The 14,816-nt window shown below is 63.3% G+C and overlaps 2 protein-coding genes across 2 annotated transcripts; one reads left to right on the top strand and one right to left on the bottom strand.

The window, feature by feature from the left end:
- Window positions 1-2,468: 2,468 nt before the first annotated feature.
- Window positions 2,469-6,650, top strand: LOC135996603 (POU domain, class 5, transcription factor 3). Its single transcript, XM_065648720.1, has 5 exons — window positions 2,469-2,960; window positions 4,813-4,924; window positions 5,326-5,456; window positions 5,957-6,121; window positions 6,399-6,650. The coding sequence occupies exons 1-5, from the start codon at window positions 2,469-2,471 to the stop codon at window positions 6,648-6,650; spliced, it is 1,152 nt and encodes a 383-aa protein (XP_065504792.1).
- A 3,398-nt stretch (window positions 6,651-10,048) lies between these two features.
- Window positions 10,049-12,991, bottom strand: FUT7 (fucosyltransferase 7). The gene is made up of 2 exons (XM_065648753.1): window positions 12,910-12,991; window positions 10,049-11,323 (listed from the first exon to the last, which is right to left on the bottom strand). The coding sequence occupies exon 2, from the start codon at window positions 11,277-11,279 to the stop codon at window positions 10,242-10,244; it is 1,038 nt and encodes a 345-aa protein (XP_065504825.1). The 5' UTR covers window positions 11,280-11,323; window positions 12,910-12,991; the 3' UTR covers window positions 10,049-10,241.
- Window positions 12,992-14,816: the final 1,825 nt, after the last annotated feature.

Raw genomic sequence — 14,816 nt, 5'->3', positions numbered from 1 at the left:
GAGCTGGGCCAAGCCTGGAGCGTGAGCAGGGTCCAGCCGTGGGGTGATGGAGGGACACATCCTTCATCTTCCTGGAGCAGGCAAGAGGCTCTGCCCTAAAGGATACACATGGCCAAGCCCTGGCCATTGGTGCACCATGACCCCGCACAATAACTGGGCACCTCACACAGGCCCCCCAAAATTGTCCTATTGAAATGTATGGGGAGGCACACACCAAGAAACCCCACTGACTCCCTCCGCATCCCCCAGCTAAAACCATCACTGCCACAATGGGCCCCCACTCCTACAAAGGGCCGGTTCAAAGTCAACGTCTCCCTTCCCCTCTGCCTGTATATGAAAGGGAGCAGGAATGTGTTTGAGGCCTTGGCGGGCTGAGGGGGCTGGGGGGCTTCCTGGGGGGATGGAGAGAAAGAGCAGGTTGGCAGGAGGTGGGGTTCCAGCCCGGGAACAATAAATCAAAGGGAAGGGGAGTTACTGCCCGGCCAAGGATCTTCTGAAACCTGGGCCACAGCGGGAGCCTGGGAGGAGCAGGGCTGATGGCTGCGATTGGAGTCCTGCAGAGAGACTTCCTCTGCCCGCTGGCACAGGGCAGGCAGAGGGGCAGGCAGAGGGGCAGGCAGAGGGGCAGGCAATGGGGCAGGCAGAGGGGCAGGCAATGGGGCAGACCTGCCTGCAAGGCGCCCAGGTGCCGGCATCCCCGGCAGCACATCCCAGGGCCTGTCTCTCCCCTTGGCACAGCTGAATCCAGCACCTGCAGTGAAAGGTGTCTCAGCAGGTCTGGGCTGTGGTTCCCCCCAGGCAGGTCCCACAGCCCCATGGCTCATTGGGGGTTGCCCACATCCCCGCTGACGGGCTTTTTGCATCTTCAGTTCATCTTTCTGGGACTGCCCTCCCACCCCAGAGCAGCCTGGCACAGCTGGCATGGGCGGCCTGACATGCTCAGCCAGGAGTCAGGAAGGGCCTTTAATTCCGCCTCATCCTCTTGGTCATTTTTTTCCTTATAGGAATATAATTACAACAGGGAGGCTGTTCCAGCTCTCCTGATGTGTGGCAGTGCCATGTGCTGGGGCAAGGGCTGCTGCTCACACTGCAGCTACCAGTCCCTGGGTGCCAGCCCTCTCGGGACCCAAAGCAAGTGCTTCATAACCAGCACCAAGCGCCTTCCCCCAGGCCAGCCAGCAGCCCCATCTCCATCCCACCGCCGTGGGGGAGGTTCCTCCAGCCTATCTCTTCGGCATATCTCCAGTGCGAGACGGCAGCAGGCTCTGGGTAATCCGGGTTAATCAACAGGGAGCGGTGCTGGCAGAGGGATCGGGCCCGGCCTTGCCTTGGCTGGGCTCAGGGCTGCCGGTGCTGCCTGTAGCCGGCAGCTGGCATCGGGCAGGAGGATCCAGCAGAGCCCACCTGGGCGGCAGCATCGGGATCGGGGAAGCTCCCGGTGGCGGGACAGGAGGTAGGGAAAGGGGAAATGCCTGGAGCCGGCCCCGATAGCACCATTGTGAAGGGCTGTGTGAGAGGAAAGCCCTTAAGATAGAGAAAATATCCAGCGTGCTCCATTGTGGAGCAGATGGGCCTGATAGCTGGGGCTGCGATTAGCTCCTCATCGGCACACCCAGAGCTCCAAGGATTCTCTGCCTGCACAGGCTTTGCAGAAGGACACGCTCCCTGCGAGGCACAGCCTTCCTCTGCGGGGTGACGGAGACGAGAGGGACTGTGGGAGTGTGAAGGAGCTGAGGAGCCCCAGTTTTGCCCATGAATCACTTTGCAGGGCACCCCACGGAGCCGTGAGGCTCTGCCGCTGGGATCAGAGCAGCAAGCGGCGATGGCCGAGCCCTTGTCCAGCCCTCCCACTGCACAACGGCACCAGCGTCCCCGGGGCTTGTCCTGCGGGCAAGGGGCTGCTGCAGCCCCGGGCAGGCTGCCATCCCTGCCCCCCAGCCCCGGCTCACCACGGCAGTTGCCCCCGTTCCCCAAAGAGACCTCGGTTCCCTGCCCGTGCATAGACCCTGCGGCACTGTAAAGTTCCCAGGCGGGGAGATGCTGGGGCTGGTGCTGTCACAACATTTGGAGACGTGGGCCTCCACGAGCATCCCCGAACTGTGCGGGGGGCTCTGCCCTGTGTGTCACACGGGGTGAGCGGCGCCAGAGCGGTGCGAGACCCCGCAGCAGGGTCCCTCGCACGCCGGGGCCGCCCCGGCCCACCCCTCCCGCCCCCCAGGGCCAGGGTGCGGGCGGCCCACAGCCCACCCTCCATCGCACCTTCCCCCCGGTGCCCCCCCTCGGGGATCAAGTTCACGCCCGACCCACCGGTGCGGGGCCAATGGGGCCGGGGCCCATTTCCATACGACCCGGCTCGGCCCGGCTCGGCCCCGCCGCCCTCAGAGGCCCCGGCGGCGCCGCAGCAGGGAGGCAGCGGCCGGCGGGCGGCCGGGCCGAGCCCCGCATGGAGCCCTAGGGCTGCGGGCAGCATGTTCAGCCCGGACGGGGGGCTGCCGGCCGCCCCCTTCGGCCTCCTGCCCGACGCCGGGCCGCCCTTCCCCCGCAGCGGCTTCGACGGGGCGGCCGCCCAGCCGCTCTTCTTCCCGTTCGCCGCCGAGCCCGAGGGCGCCCGCGACCCGCCGCCGGCCCGCGCCTGGCTGCCCCCGCCCGCCGGGCCGCCCGCCAAGGCGGAGGCGCGCCCGGGCCGGCCCTGCCGCCAGCCCTCGCCCGAGCCCCGCGCCGCGGGCTGCTGCGGCCCGGCCTGGCCCGCCCCGCCCTGGGCCGGGCCCGCGGCCCCCAACGCCGCCAATGCCGCCCTGCCCGGCCCACCCTTCCCCGGTCCCGCCGCCGCCTTCCCCGGCCCCCAGCTCTGCCCCGCTGCCCTACAGCCGGGCTCCGGCGGGCTCTCCGGGCTGGGCAGCAGCGGCAGCTCCAGCGGTGCCGCCAGCGAGGGCGGCCACTCCAGCGACAGCGGCGACGAGGTGAGATCCGACGGGACGGGAACCGGCTGCTCTCCTGCCCTCCGCCCGGGCAACCCAGGTGCCCGGCACCCCTCGGAGGTACAGCGCTTCCCTCCGTGCCCCGCTGCCGCTGCGAAGGCGGGAGCAAGGGCCGGGCTCGCTGCCGTGCCGCCCCGTCGGGGAGGGGAGCTGCCTGGCCACCCCCGGTCATCGCCGGCTCTGCCCGGGCAGCGGCAACCGGGGGCCCCGCCGGTGCCGTCCTGCCGCGGCCAGACGTGGCTCAGAGCCGGGGCTCGTCCCGGCTGGGTCAGGCGCTCCGCGGGGGGAGCGCCTCGGGAAGGCCGCTTTGGGGTGAGAAAGGTGGTTTCTGGGATTTGGTGAGCAGCTGTCACTCTTGCTGACCGTCACTCACGCAATGCCGCATGGCCGCCCCATACACACGGTGCCCGGTGACCGTCCCTGGTGTGCGATGCTGCAGCTCGGGGCAGCAGCGCGGTCACCCCGGGCTCTGTCCCGCCGCAGCCCGGCTCCTGCGGCCCCTTCGGCCCTGCGGAGACGGCGGCTTCTTCCCCGGCCGACCCCGCCGGAGCTCCGACGGCTGCCGGAGTGCGGGCAGAGCCAGCCCGGAGGCGCGGGGAGACCTCGGGGGGTGGTAGCGGTAGATATTAGTAAGACTGGCAGCTGTGGTTTGGGCTTATTTTTAATATTTAAAAGTCTGGACGTAACATACGCCCGCCCGGCCCGGGCAAGGACGCTGCGGGGGCAGCAGCGGCAGATGATGCCGGGGTTTGCTGTAGGTGTGTTGGTTGGGTTTGTGCGGAGCTGCTGCCGGGTACGCGCCGCAGGGATTCAGGAGTTTCCACGGCGGGAGCGTGGGGGGATGCGAGTCCCCGGGTTTCCAACCTGCCGAGTTGGGTGGGGATTACGAGGGACGTTTTTTCCCGGCTGAGCGCGGTGAGGATTGCTCGAGGCAGGGACGGACGGTCCGGGCTTCTTGCTGCCGAGGTACTCCAGGAATTAGAAGCCGAGATTCGGTGGCAGGACGGACGTCTATAATTCCCGAATTTGTGCTGCAAATGTGGAAATCGGGTAAAAGATTGCCAAGGGCCCCGCAGCAGTTGAAGGCTGCGCTGCAGGGAGGAAGGGAAGCACCTGGGTAAGCAGCATTCCAGAAGGGAAGAGCCTGGTTGTGGCAAAGGGGTGTTTGAATCCCACCCGAGTCATGGACTCTTTCATCGTTCACTTCATTTGAGCCGTTTCACCTGTCCTGGACGCAGGCAGGAGAGGGGCTGCCCCGCGCCCCTGAGCCGTGGGGAGGTGGGTGCCCACGGCCCGGGATAGCTGAGCCCGTGGGGACGTGTCGTGGGATGCGTGGCAGTGGGGCCACCAGCAAATGCGCCCATCAGTGCTGCCTCTGGTCAGGCCACGAGGGTCTGAGCCTGGGGGCAGAGGGGACATTCCCAGGGCATGTTGGGGCAGAGGGGGAGCTCTGGCTGCTCCCGGGACCTGCTTTTTGTCCCCAGGTCCTTGTGCCATTCTCTGCCTCCACCACTCCAGCGTGGTGTGAGTTGGGCCATGCGCATAGTTTGAGGCTGTCCAGGGGGTCCTGCGTTGGGGCAGGGTGGGGTGGAGGCACTTTGGGGTCTCTGGGCAGAGGTCAGAGGTCTTTTGTGCAGCGGTTGGGGAAAACTCTTTTGCCACCCACCCCATCGCCCAGAGGTGGCAGTGACGGGTGGGTGTGGGTGCTGCCAAGGGCTCAGCTGAGCCCTTTCCTGTCCCTGTCCCATGCTGACCCCATCACACCAACAGAACCCACTCTTGGCAGCCTCTGGGTGTGAATTGTCCCATCTCAGTTTAACTCTGCCCCTGCCAGGAAGCGCCAACCTCGGAAGAGCTGGAGCAGTTTGCCAAGGACCTCAAGCACAAGCGCATCATGCTGGGCTTCACCCAGGCTGACGTGGGGCTGGCTCTGGGCACTCTCTATGGTAAGGGTTTGGGAAGGGTCCTGTCTGCCCCCCACACCCGGCAGGAAGGGAGAGGCCAGGGAGGGGGATGGAGCACCTGGGCAATGGAGATTTCTGTTCCTTAACGACCTGCAAAGGAGGCGGTGAGCACCAGCCCCAGGCCTCCTGGGGCTCTCTCACCCTGTTAAGTACTTGCTCAAGGTGGAAGGGTTTGATAACAAGGAACTGGTTTAAAATAGATACAGCTGTTTCTTGAAGAGTGTTTTGGTGCTTTAAATCCCTGCTGAAGCATCAGGGAGAATGCCTTTCCTGGTCCCCCGTTCCAGGGATGGGGCATGTGGGCGGGGGTCCTGGAGGGCAAACGGTGGGACATCCCCAGCACGGGGCAGGAGTGGTGTGTGACGCCGTGCCTGCCCGCGCAGGGAAGATGTTCAGCCAGACGACCATCTGCCGCTTCGAAGCGCTCCAGCTCAGCTTCAAGAACATGTGCAAGCTGAAGCCGCTGCTGCAGCGTTGGCTCAATGAGGCGGAGAACACGGACAACATGCAAGAGGTACGGGGCTGGGTAGCACCGGGAGTCAGCGGCACCCACACACCGACAAGCCCTCAAGCTGCAGCTTCTCCCTTTTAGATGTGCTTTTTGGGAGAGAACATCTCACTGCCATGGCTTCAGTCTGGTTATGGGGGGAACTGCTGGTGTCACCTGCCAGGTTGGGGGGAGCCCAAATCCCCTGGCAGACACTTTGTGACAACTGTGGCAGCTCCTGTCTCAGAGCAACCAGATCCTGCTGGAATCTCGGATAAGCTGAAGGTGCAGCTTGCTGCGCCCTGGGGAGCTGGGAGGATGCAGGCAGATGTGTCCATCTCCCCTGCACCAGCTGCAGGCACTACTGGGACACTGAGAATGACCCCAGTTGCAGTGGAGTGACACTTGTGGACAAAGCCTGTCCCCATCCCTTTCAGACCTCTACAGCCAGCCACGCATGTGTCGAAAGCCTGCTGGGCACTTTGCCGGCGCTGTGACTAAGCGTGTGGCCTCTTTCTCATTTCCAGATGTGCAATGCAGAGCAAGTGTTGGCCCAAGCCCGGAAGAGAAAACGCAGGACCAGCATCGAGACCAACGTGAAGGGGACGCTGGAGAGCTTCTTCCGCAAGTGCGTGAAGCCCAGTCCCCAGGAGATCTCCCAGATCGCCGAGGACCTCAACCTGGACAAAGACGTAGGTTGGGAGGGTTTGCAGGGTGGATGCTCAAATCGCTGCGGTTCCTGAGCACCCACATCAGGCCAGTTTGATACTGGAAGCTGTGGCAGAGTGGCCAGGGCTGGTGGCCACCATTTGCCTGTGCGAGCCCAGCCCCAAGAGGAGCCGTGGCAGGGAGAGGGCTGTGCTGGCAGGTCAGGGTGCTGTGGAGGTGCCACCAGCAGAAGGGTCTCCCTGTCACCCTCACAGCGCCTGGGGCTCACCCTCCTCACCCTTACCCTTCTCTGCCTCACAGGTGGTCCGGGTCTGGTTTTGCAACCGGCGTCAGAAAGGCAAACGGCTGCTGCTGCCCTTTGGCAACGAGGCGGAGGGGGTGATGTATGACATGAACCAGCCCCTAGTGCCCCCCGGTCTGCCCATCCCGGTGACGTCCCAGGGCTACAGCCTGGCTCCCTCCCCTCCTGTCTACATGCCGCCCTTCCACAAAGCTGAGATGTTCCCTCAAGCGCTGCAGCCTGGGCTCTCCATGAGCAACAGCAGCCACTGAACCGGGGGCTGCGGGGCCGGCGGTGGTGCCGCCCTGACACCGTGGCTGGGCTGGTTCTCGTGGGGGGCAGCTGGGCAGCTTCCCCCCTTCACCCCAGGAGGGCACAGCCACCGCCCAGGGCCTGCCCAGGCACTTGCTGGGCTGCCTTGGGGCTTTTGGGGCACAAGGGGCAGGGGAAGGGCTGGTAGCCCGGCATGGGGATGGTGCCTCTGCTCTCTGCGGTTGCTCCCAGCCCTTCCCAGTTATGTGAATTTACTGGTCCCAGCAGTGTTGGCCCCCCACTCCAACCTGTCCTTGGGGGCTGCTGCTCCTGCCCCACCGCACCCCACCGCACCCATGAGTCTCCATGTCGCTGCGCGGAGCCGCCTGCACCTGGCCCCAGCTGAGCCGCTCTCCTGCAGGACCCAGAAAAAAAGTATTTTTTAGATTTCTTTTTTTTTTCTGAGGGGTGGGTTGGGGGAGGGGGGGGGGATGGTTTTATGTATTTTTTTTTCGATGGTTTTGGTTGTAGTTTTTATAAAGCAAAAATCTTTGTAGTGATTTCTAGTTTCCCAGTGTCCCGTCCCTGTCACATAGAGCTGGGCTGGGGCACTGGGCCCAGGGCTGGGGTCCCTGGCGGCTCTGCCCGGGCAGCCAGGCCAGGAGCTGCGGTGTGGAGCTGGAGCTGAGCCCTGGCAGCCCCAGCAGCCCCAGCCTCCCCGTGTCCCGCAGCACACGAGAGCTTCACCCGTCCCTTGGCACATGGCAGGGCTTGCTTTGGGGACTTTGTGCCCAGCAACACCACGGGTCCCCTGTGCTCTCCCCACTCGCCAGCCCTAGTCCCTCTGCCCCAGCCCAGCTGCCCAGGGACCATCTTTGCCTGGGAGGTCCCAGCCCAGGGGGGCCAACACCGTCCTGTCCATGCTGCTAGCACCCCCGTGCCTTTGAGCCTGCTGTAGTTGATGATGATTTTTATAATTTTTTTTTTTTCCTTAATCACATTCCCTCTGGCGATTAAATAAATCTCAGTTCTTTGGGGCATGAATGTGAGTTAACCCTTTCCTTGCTTCCCTTGCATTTCTGTGTGGTGCTTGACCAGCCCAGCGCCGTGGGTTTGGCTGCATGCAGGGCCATGGTGGGGCTGCACTGGTGCATCCAAATCTGGTGGCCGTGTCCCTGTCATCCAGCAACACCCAGCCCTTGCTGCCTGCAGCCCGGCCCTGGAGGGACACCAGCTTGTCCAGGCACTGCCCCCCCAAAAGCAGAGATGTGTGGGGGGGGTCTCCTTCCAGCCGATTGGAGCTGCTGTTTTTTCTGTGTCTTCTTTTGGGAAGGGTGGAAGCACAGTTGGATCTTGAGGCTGTTCGAGCAAATGCCACAGACAGGGGAGGACCTGGTGGGTATATAGAAGGATCTGCTGAGCTCTCAGTGGCCAAGTGGGCAGCGGAGACGTCCAGGAAGCCTGGGCTGCCCGCGCTGTGGGACCCGGTGCGTGAGGAGTGCTCCATGGTCCAGCCGAGCAGCCCGGCGGTGGCCATGCCAGCCCAGCCAGGCAGGTCGGGGTGGGCACCAGGCACTGAGCTGCTGGGGGTCAGGGGTGCCAGCCCAGCCAGGAGAAGCAAGGAGCTGGGAGGTGACACCTCACTTTTCACCACTGTGGCTTCTGAAACCTGGTTTGCCACCAGCCTGCACCCCACAAGGATTTTTCCCCTGAGTAGAAGCAATGAAATGACCAAGGCTGTAGTGAAGCCTCTGAAAAGCCACTTTTTCAGCTCATCTGCCAGTAAACGACGGGTTTGCTCTCTGGGGCTGGCCCTGCTCCCATGGTGCGGGCAGGAGTGGGGTCACTGCTGGCACCCTGTGAAGGGCTGGGATGCACACCCGGCTGGGTGTCCCCTGTGCAGAGGGTCCCCTGGTCTCGCCCTGTGTCCCTGCTTGTTCCTGGGTGCCCTGCAGGGTGGGAGCACAGCCAGACACGGCACCCACTGGAAACCGCTCCCCCCCAGCTCTGCCGCCCTTCACTGCCATGTGCTTTTAGGGTGTCAGAGGCTGGCGATGGGCAGGGTTGGTAGCAGAAACCCTGGGAACAATGTCACCTCCTTGAGGATTGCTTCTCTCCACACTTCCACCATCCAATTTTTTGCTCCAGCAAAAGGCCAGCCAGGCAGGATCTCCAAACCCCGCTGCCCCAGCACCCTGCCCAGGGGTGCTCAGAGCCGCTCCTGCTCTGTTTTCGGTTGAACCAGAAGACACAAGACGGAAATGGGAAGCCACAGAAATCGGAAGAGGGCAACGTGCCTGTCAAACGGCAACCCAGCAAGGGCTGGGCCGGGTGACCTGGGGACACAGCGAAGCACCAGCCTGGGGCAGGAATGTGCCCTCTGCTGAGAGGTGTCACTGCAGGCTTGGGCCCCGCTGCACCCCGAGCACAGGGAGCAGCTCCTGGCAGCTCGCGGGGTGCCAGCAGTGAGGTTGTGACTTCAAGGCTGCAGTGAGGGAAATCGGACCAAATGTTTATACTGGGGTTTATTGTTTATACTGGGGTGGGCTGATGGCACCAAGCCAAGGGGCACATGGGGAGGGGTATGAACAAGACGTGGATGGAGCAGCCATGTCCCACCCCATGGTCCTGTCACCCAACCCCGACATTGCCGCCCAGGGTGCAGGGTGTGCGTGCTGCAGGGTGTGCGTGCTGCAGGGTGTGCGTGCTGCAGGGTGTGTGCAGGGTGCGTGTGTGTGGCAGGGTGCCCACAGTGCCATGTGTGTGGCACAGGGTGCTGGCGGCACAGGTGCCTGGGGTGCTGGTGGGTGCACAGCACAGGGCGTGCAGGGGCTTGGCGGTACCAAGGGCACATGGAGCAGGCTGCTGGTGCTGCAGGATGCCCACAAGACCAGCTTTGCTCTGGGCTCATTGTGACGCCCCAGACGCCACCGCTTCGCTGGCTTCCTGCCATGGCAGGGGAGCGAGAAACCACAGCATCCCTCTCTGACTCGGCCCTGCACTGAGCAAGCTGAGATTGCTCTCAGGAGCATCTGGTGTCCTGCCAGTCCTTCCGGGCACAGTGACACCCACAGCTCAAGACGGGGGTGGGTGGGAGAAATGGGTGCGCTGAGAAGCGGCGGTGGAGAGGCTGTGCCCTCCATCTGTGCGCTGGGGTGCCGGGCACGCCTGGGCTGCCCCGAGGTAAACTCCTCCACCCTAGCCAGAAATGTCACCGCCCAGCGGAAGGTGCTGGGGGGACACACAGCAATGGCAGGGGGAGGTTGGGGAGCCCTGAGCCCACAGCCGGCCTCCCACCCTGCCCACCCTGTGCACCACAGGCAGAGCCTCTGCAGCACTGTATCATTTACTTCCAAAGCATCCTCTTGTCCTGCCAGCACCCTGGCGAGGTAGGTCAGGGTCGGGTCTGGGGGTGGGGGGTTAGGCCTGTTTTGCAAGAAATTAAGTCGCATAGAGTTGCTCAAGGTCCCAGTGTGGCAACAGCTGGACTGGGAGGAGAGGTCAGGGCTCCCATGTCCCTCCGTGCCCCATGTCCTGGTCTGTAGGAGGGTGATCCAGGCTCCCTTCACCCCAGATGTGTCCCTGATGGTCACAGCACACATCACCCTGTGCTAGGTGTTGAACCAGCTCTCCAGGTCGGGATAGATGTGGCCACGGGGCAGGCTGGGGTAGGTGGTGCAGATGGTGCAGATGCGCTCCCTCCAGTCGGCATAGAGCTTCACGCTGTACCTCTTCTGCCAGGCAAAGAACTGCCGGTAGCGGCTGGAGTTCATGGTCTTCAGGAAGGTGGCCAGTTCTGCCAGCGAACCAAAGTCATCGACGTGAATGAAAGAGTCTGCGGGGACAAACTGCTCGTAGTTGGCCCGCGGAGGCCCCAGCACCACGGGCACGGTGCCGGCCAGCAGCGAGTTCCTCCAGAGCTTCTCGGTGATGTAGTCCTGGTGAATGGAGTTCTCAAAGGCCAGGTAGAACTTGGATTTGGATGTTGTTGGCAAGAGGCAGTCCTTGCAAAGTGGCTTGTTGTTTGCTTTCCCGTATATGTTAACATGGAGGTACCTGGAGAGGTTTTTGTAGACTTCAGCTCTTTTCTGAGTCCTGTGGTAGTTGCTGATAACCCAGGACACCAAGTTGGTCTTTGTGGGGATATTCACGGTGGCTGACCGGTTGGGCACAAGCTTGCCGTAGGGGATAAAGATGTCTGAGTCCCGCCTGTATGTCATCACCCAGTTGAAGGTCTGGTTCCATCCCGCTAGAGCTTTAGCGTTGGAAGGGGACTCCAGCGAGACCCACACCCAGTTCTGCCCCGGTGGCCTCTCCTTGGGCAGCCTGTCCCTGCCGGGCTGGAGCCTGGTGTGGGGAAACACCACCACATCTGCCCGGTGCAGGAGCCGCCGCTCCGTGGTGAGCCAGCAGCCCGTGATGCTGTACAGCTCACGGCAAACATCCCCACTGATGTTGGGGATCTGTTTTGAAGGCCATGCCCACACCAGGACCACCAGCGGCTCAGTGTGCTTGGGGCCTTCTCCGGAGAGCTCAGAGGGGTTGAGGAAGCACCTCAGGTTCCAGAGAGTGGTTACAAACACCCCGGCAGTGACCACCACCTTCACGCCGGGCCGGCCCCACAGCAGCCGTAGCAATGCCCGAAGCATGCTGCTGAGCTGGCTGTCACCTTCTTGGGTGACAGACCCCACACCTGGGAGAGAGGAGAGGCCACTGAGAGGTGTCAGCTTGTCTTGCCAGAGGTGAGGGCAGTGGGGAGGTGCTGGGGCCAGAGAGGATGGAGAAAGGGCTTCTCCATGAAACTGGGGCCCCAGTATCACCCCTGGCCCCTCTGCTGCCTCCCACCCCTCCACCGGGTCCCCCATGCACCTAGTGTGACCCCCTGATGGCTTTTGTGTCCCTGGTGTCCCCAGCTCTGGGGTGAGCAGGGATGCTGCTGAAGGGGGGCACGGAGCCAATGAGCAGCAGCCACCCGTCCCTCCCACCCCAACTGCCTGGCACCGTTCCCCATTACACGCACAAGGGATGTGGTCCTTGATACTTGCTCTGTGCCTCAGTTTCTGCACTTAACAAACAGCCACAGTCCCACTCCACCCTTCTAGCTTTGCCCAGGGCAGGCTGGGCCCAAAAAGCAGCCAGCCTCGCTGCAGCCAGGGACCACGCACCAAAGGGCAAGGGGTGACACCCTGAGCCTTGTCCAAACACCCCCACGGCGAGGTCCCAGCTGCAAACCGGGGTGTCCCTGGGAGTGACTGGGAATTCCAAAACCCTGCTCATGGCCAGACCGGAGTGTCCTGCCCGAGAAGTGCCCCCTCACCCCAGCACCCTCCTGAGGTGACTGCAGGGCTTTCCCTGGGCTCAGCGTGCTCCCCCTGCACTTGGGGTGCTCCCCTTGCACTTAGGGTGCTCTCCCTGGGCTTGGGGTGCTCTTCCTGGCCACCAAGGTCATGGCAGCCCCAGCAGCCTGGGAGCTCGCAGCCTCGGTGCCCCAAACACTGATATTTTATTTTCAGGGTGTCACCGACGGCCAGAGCCCTGCAAGGGGGGCAGGGCAGGCAGGGGCCACGTGTGGCTTCTGCTGACAGGGGTCAGACCGCGGGCGCATGGGAACCTGGCTGCAAGATGCTCACCCTGCCACGGTGCCCACCTGCCTGTCTCAGGCTTCTGCTGGCAGCGCTGAGCTTTAACCTGTGGTGCTGAGGGGACCAGAGAAGAGTGGCAGGGATGGTGAAGGGGACACTTGGCCGGGCTGGGGACCGACCACCAGCTCGAGCCCACCCAGCAGTGCTCAGTGCCCATGGGCCACCCAGAGAGTTCAGCACCAAAGGCAGTTTCCCTTGTGCAGTAACCTCTAAAAACACGTTGGCTGCCTGAGACCCACTGCCAGCCAGGGCTGTGCCCGTCCCTCTGTGATTTTGGAACCTCCTAGAAAGTAGGGCCCTGCTTTCCCACCTCAGCCGCTGCAGCTTTGCTGTGAAAAATCCCTTCCCTGTGCTGGCCTGCTCCGTCTGTCCTGCTAAAACACACAAGCTAAGTTTATGCTCCAGAAAACCCTGGCATGCAAAGCAGGGAGGGCTGGGAAAGCTTTGCCGGCTCCCTGCACCGCACACGGCAGCACCAGTGCGCCAGGTCCCTCTGCCCGCCCGTTCCCAGCAGTGGGGATGCTGCCCCCGTTTGGAGGATGCTCTGGGAGGGGACACTGCTCTGGCAGCGCTGGCAGCTGACCCGTTTCTCAGCCCCTCTCCCTGTGACGGGTGGTGGAGCTGAGCTCAGACTTACCGGAGAAGGGCTGGCGTGGTGGCGTGCAAGGTGCCTGTGTCTGCCCGGGCAGCTGTGGCACTGGGCTGGGGCACTCTTGGGCTTCCTCTTTTCTGTGGTTTTGCCTCGTCCCGGCCCCACGGCGGGTCCTTCCTGCTGCGCGCGGCGCTGGCACAGCCGCTCCCGGCACCTCCCCTGTGCCGCACAGGCAGCCATGGGACCCACGGCTGGTGTGTGCCCTGAGGGCGGGTGCGTGCCCGTGGTTGGGTGTGTGTCTTGTGGCTTGTGCATGTCTCATCTCTGAGAGGGTGCCCAATGGCTGGGTGCATGCCCCATAGCAAGGTGAGTGCCTTGTGGCTGAGCCCCACGGCTGTGTGAGTGACCCATGGCTGGGTGCATGCCCTGTGACTGCCCCATGGCTGGGTGGTGCCCTTCACTGGGTGCATGCTCCATGCTGGGGGGGGATGCTGCTGCCCCACGGCAGTGCCCTGGCTCCCTGGGAAAGGCTCCCGGTGCAGGTGCTGCTCACAGATCTGCACCTGCCCATCCCTCTGTGCTTCCCCTGCCACCCTCCAGCTACGCTGTGGCTCCTTGGAGAAGGTGCATGTGGCCCCACATGGGATTTCAGTTCCCTAAAGGGGTTTCCCAGGTGCCAGGCTTGAAACTGAGCCCAAAGCGTGGCTCCCATCTGCCAAGCATCTCTTCTGTCCCAGCCACCAGCCAGAGCCCTGATGTCCCGGCTGGGCTGAGCTGTGGTTTTCCAAGGTACCCACCCCTGGTTTGGGGTTTGTGAGGTGGCCCCATGTCCCCACACTGCACCGGGGCTCTCCAGCACTCCCCATGGTGTGGAAGGGTCCCCAAGCAAGCTGGCAGGGACTGAGTCTGTGCCCACACCAGTCACTGTCCCCAGCCGCATTCCCAGGTCCATGCTCGCACGGCAGAGGGGTGCCAGGGGATGGGGAGCAGGCACAGGGTGGCACAGAGGGGCCAGCGGGTAGACATCCCCAACCCATGCCGACCCTGTCACCCCACACTGTCCCTGGGCACCCAGCCCAGCAGGGCAGGATGGCAGCAGGGTCTGGTGCCCCAGTGGGCTGCTCTGCCTGCAGCACTCCTGCCTGCATCGCTGCCTGCACTGCTGCCTGGCGGAGCCATGGCTGTGCTGTGGGGAAAGCTACCCGATGGGGCTGTGCTGAGCCCATGGGGCAGCTCTGTTAGCTGGCAGCTTTGTGCCAAAGCACACCCCACAAACAGTCTTCTGCTGAGACCACTAATACATCATCATTATTTTTCTCGAAAGCAGGATTGTTGGGTCCAGCTGCATGCCCCTGGCATATGCAGCTCCCTCTGAAATCACCTGGGAACAGTTGAACTGTGAGATGCTCATTTGGCTTGGGCTCAAACCACGTGCTTCCTCTGTGTTCACTGCTGCCTGTGGCAGAGCTGGTGGGGATGGACGGGGACATCGGCCCCAGACCCTCAGCCTGGCACTGCCACCCACGGCCGCGAGTGATTCCCTCCTGGCGGGCGGTGGGAAGGAGCCGGCGCTTTGCCCAGGTGTGTGTGCCGGGGTCTGAACACCCTGCTTGCGCTGACATGGATGCAAGCAGGGCCCTGCCCTCAGCCCAGCCAAGGTACCTCCCATATGCCACCCACAGCCTAGTTGAAAACAGGATGCCAGCCTGACTTTGAGTCCCACTGACTCATCTTGAAACTGTCAGCTGAAGTGGCACCAGCAGCTCCTCGGTGCTGCCAGGCCTCGGGCACCTGCCCTGGCCAGGATGCTTGCTGCCAAAAGGGGAAACAGGTACACGTGTGCCTCGGCTGCGTCTGCACTGAGAGCTGCCTCCCGTGCCCAGCCTGCTCATGCACATGCTTGTTTTCTTTGCTGCCATTGCTGTCCGAGCACCAAGTCTCCCCCAAAGCCC

Source organism: Caloenas nicobarica, chromosome 19 (genome assembly GCF_036013445.1).
Source record: "Caloenas nicobarica isolate bCalNic1 chromosome 19, bCalNic1.hap1, whole genome shotgun sequence".
NCBI classification, from domain to species: Eukaryota; Metazoa; Chordata; class Aves; order Columbiformes; family Columbidae; genus Caloenas; species Caloenas nicobarica.
Note: the sequence above shows the minus strand (reverse complement) of the source record. Positions and strands in the feature narration are given on the sequence as shown.

Bases quoted from the DNA above. Each gene is read 5' to 3' on its own strand.
- LOC135996603 (XM_065648720.1), top strand. From the start codon at position 2,469: ATGTTCAGCCCGGACGGGGGGCTGCCGGCCGCCCCCTTCGGCCTCCTG. The intron at 4,925-5,325 runs GTAAGGGTTTGG...CTGCCCGCGCAG, and splicing joins GGCTCTGGGCACTCTCTATG to GGAAGATGTTCAGCCAGACG. The intron at 6,122-6,398 runs GTAGGTTGGGAG...TCTGCCTCACAG, and splicing joins ACCTCAACCTGGACAAAGAC to GTGGTCCGGGTCTGGTTTTG.
- FUT7 (XM_065648753.1), bottom strand. From the start codon at position 11,279: ATGCTTCGGGCATTGCTACGGCTGCTGTGGGGCCGGCCCGGCGTGAAG.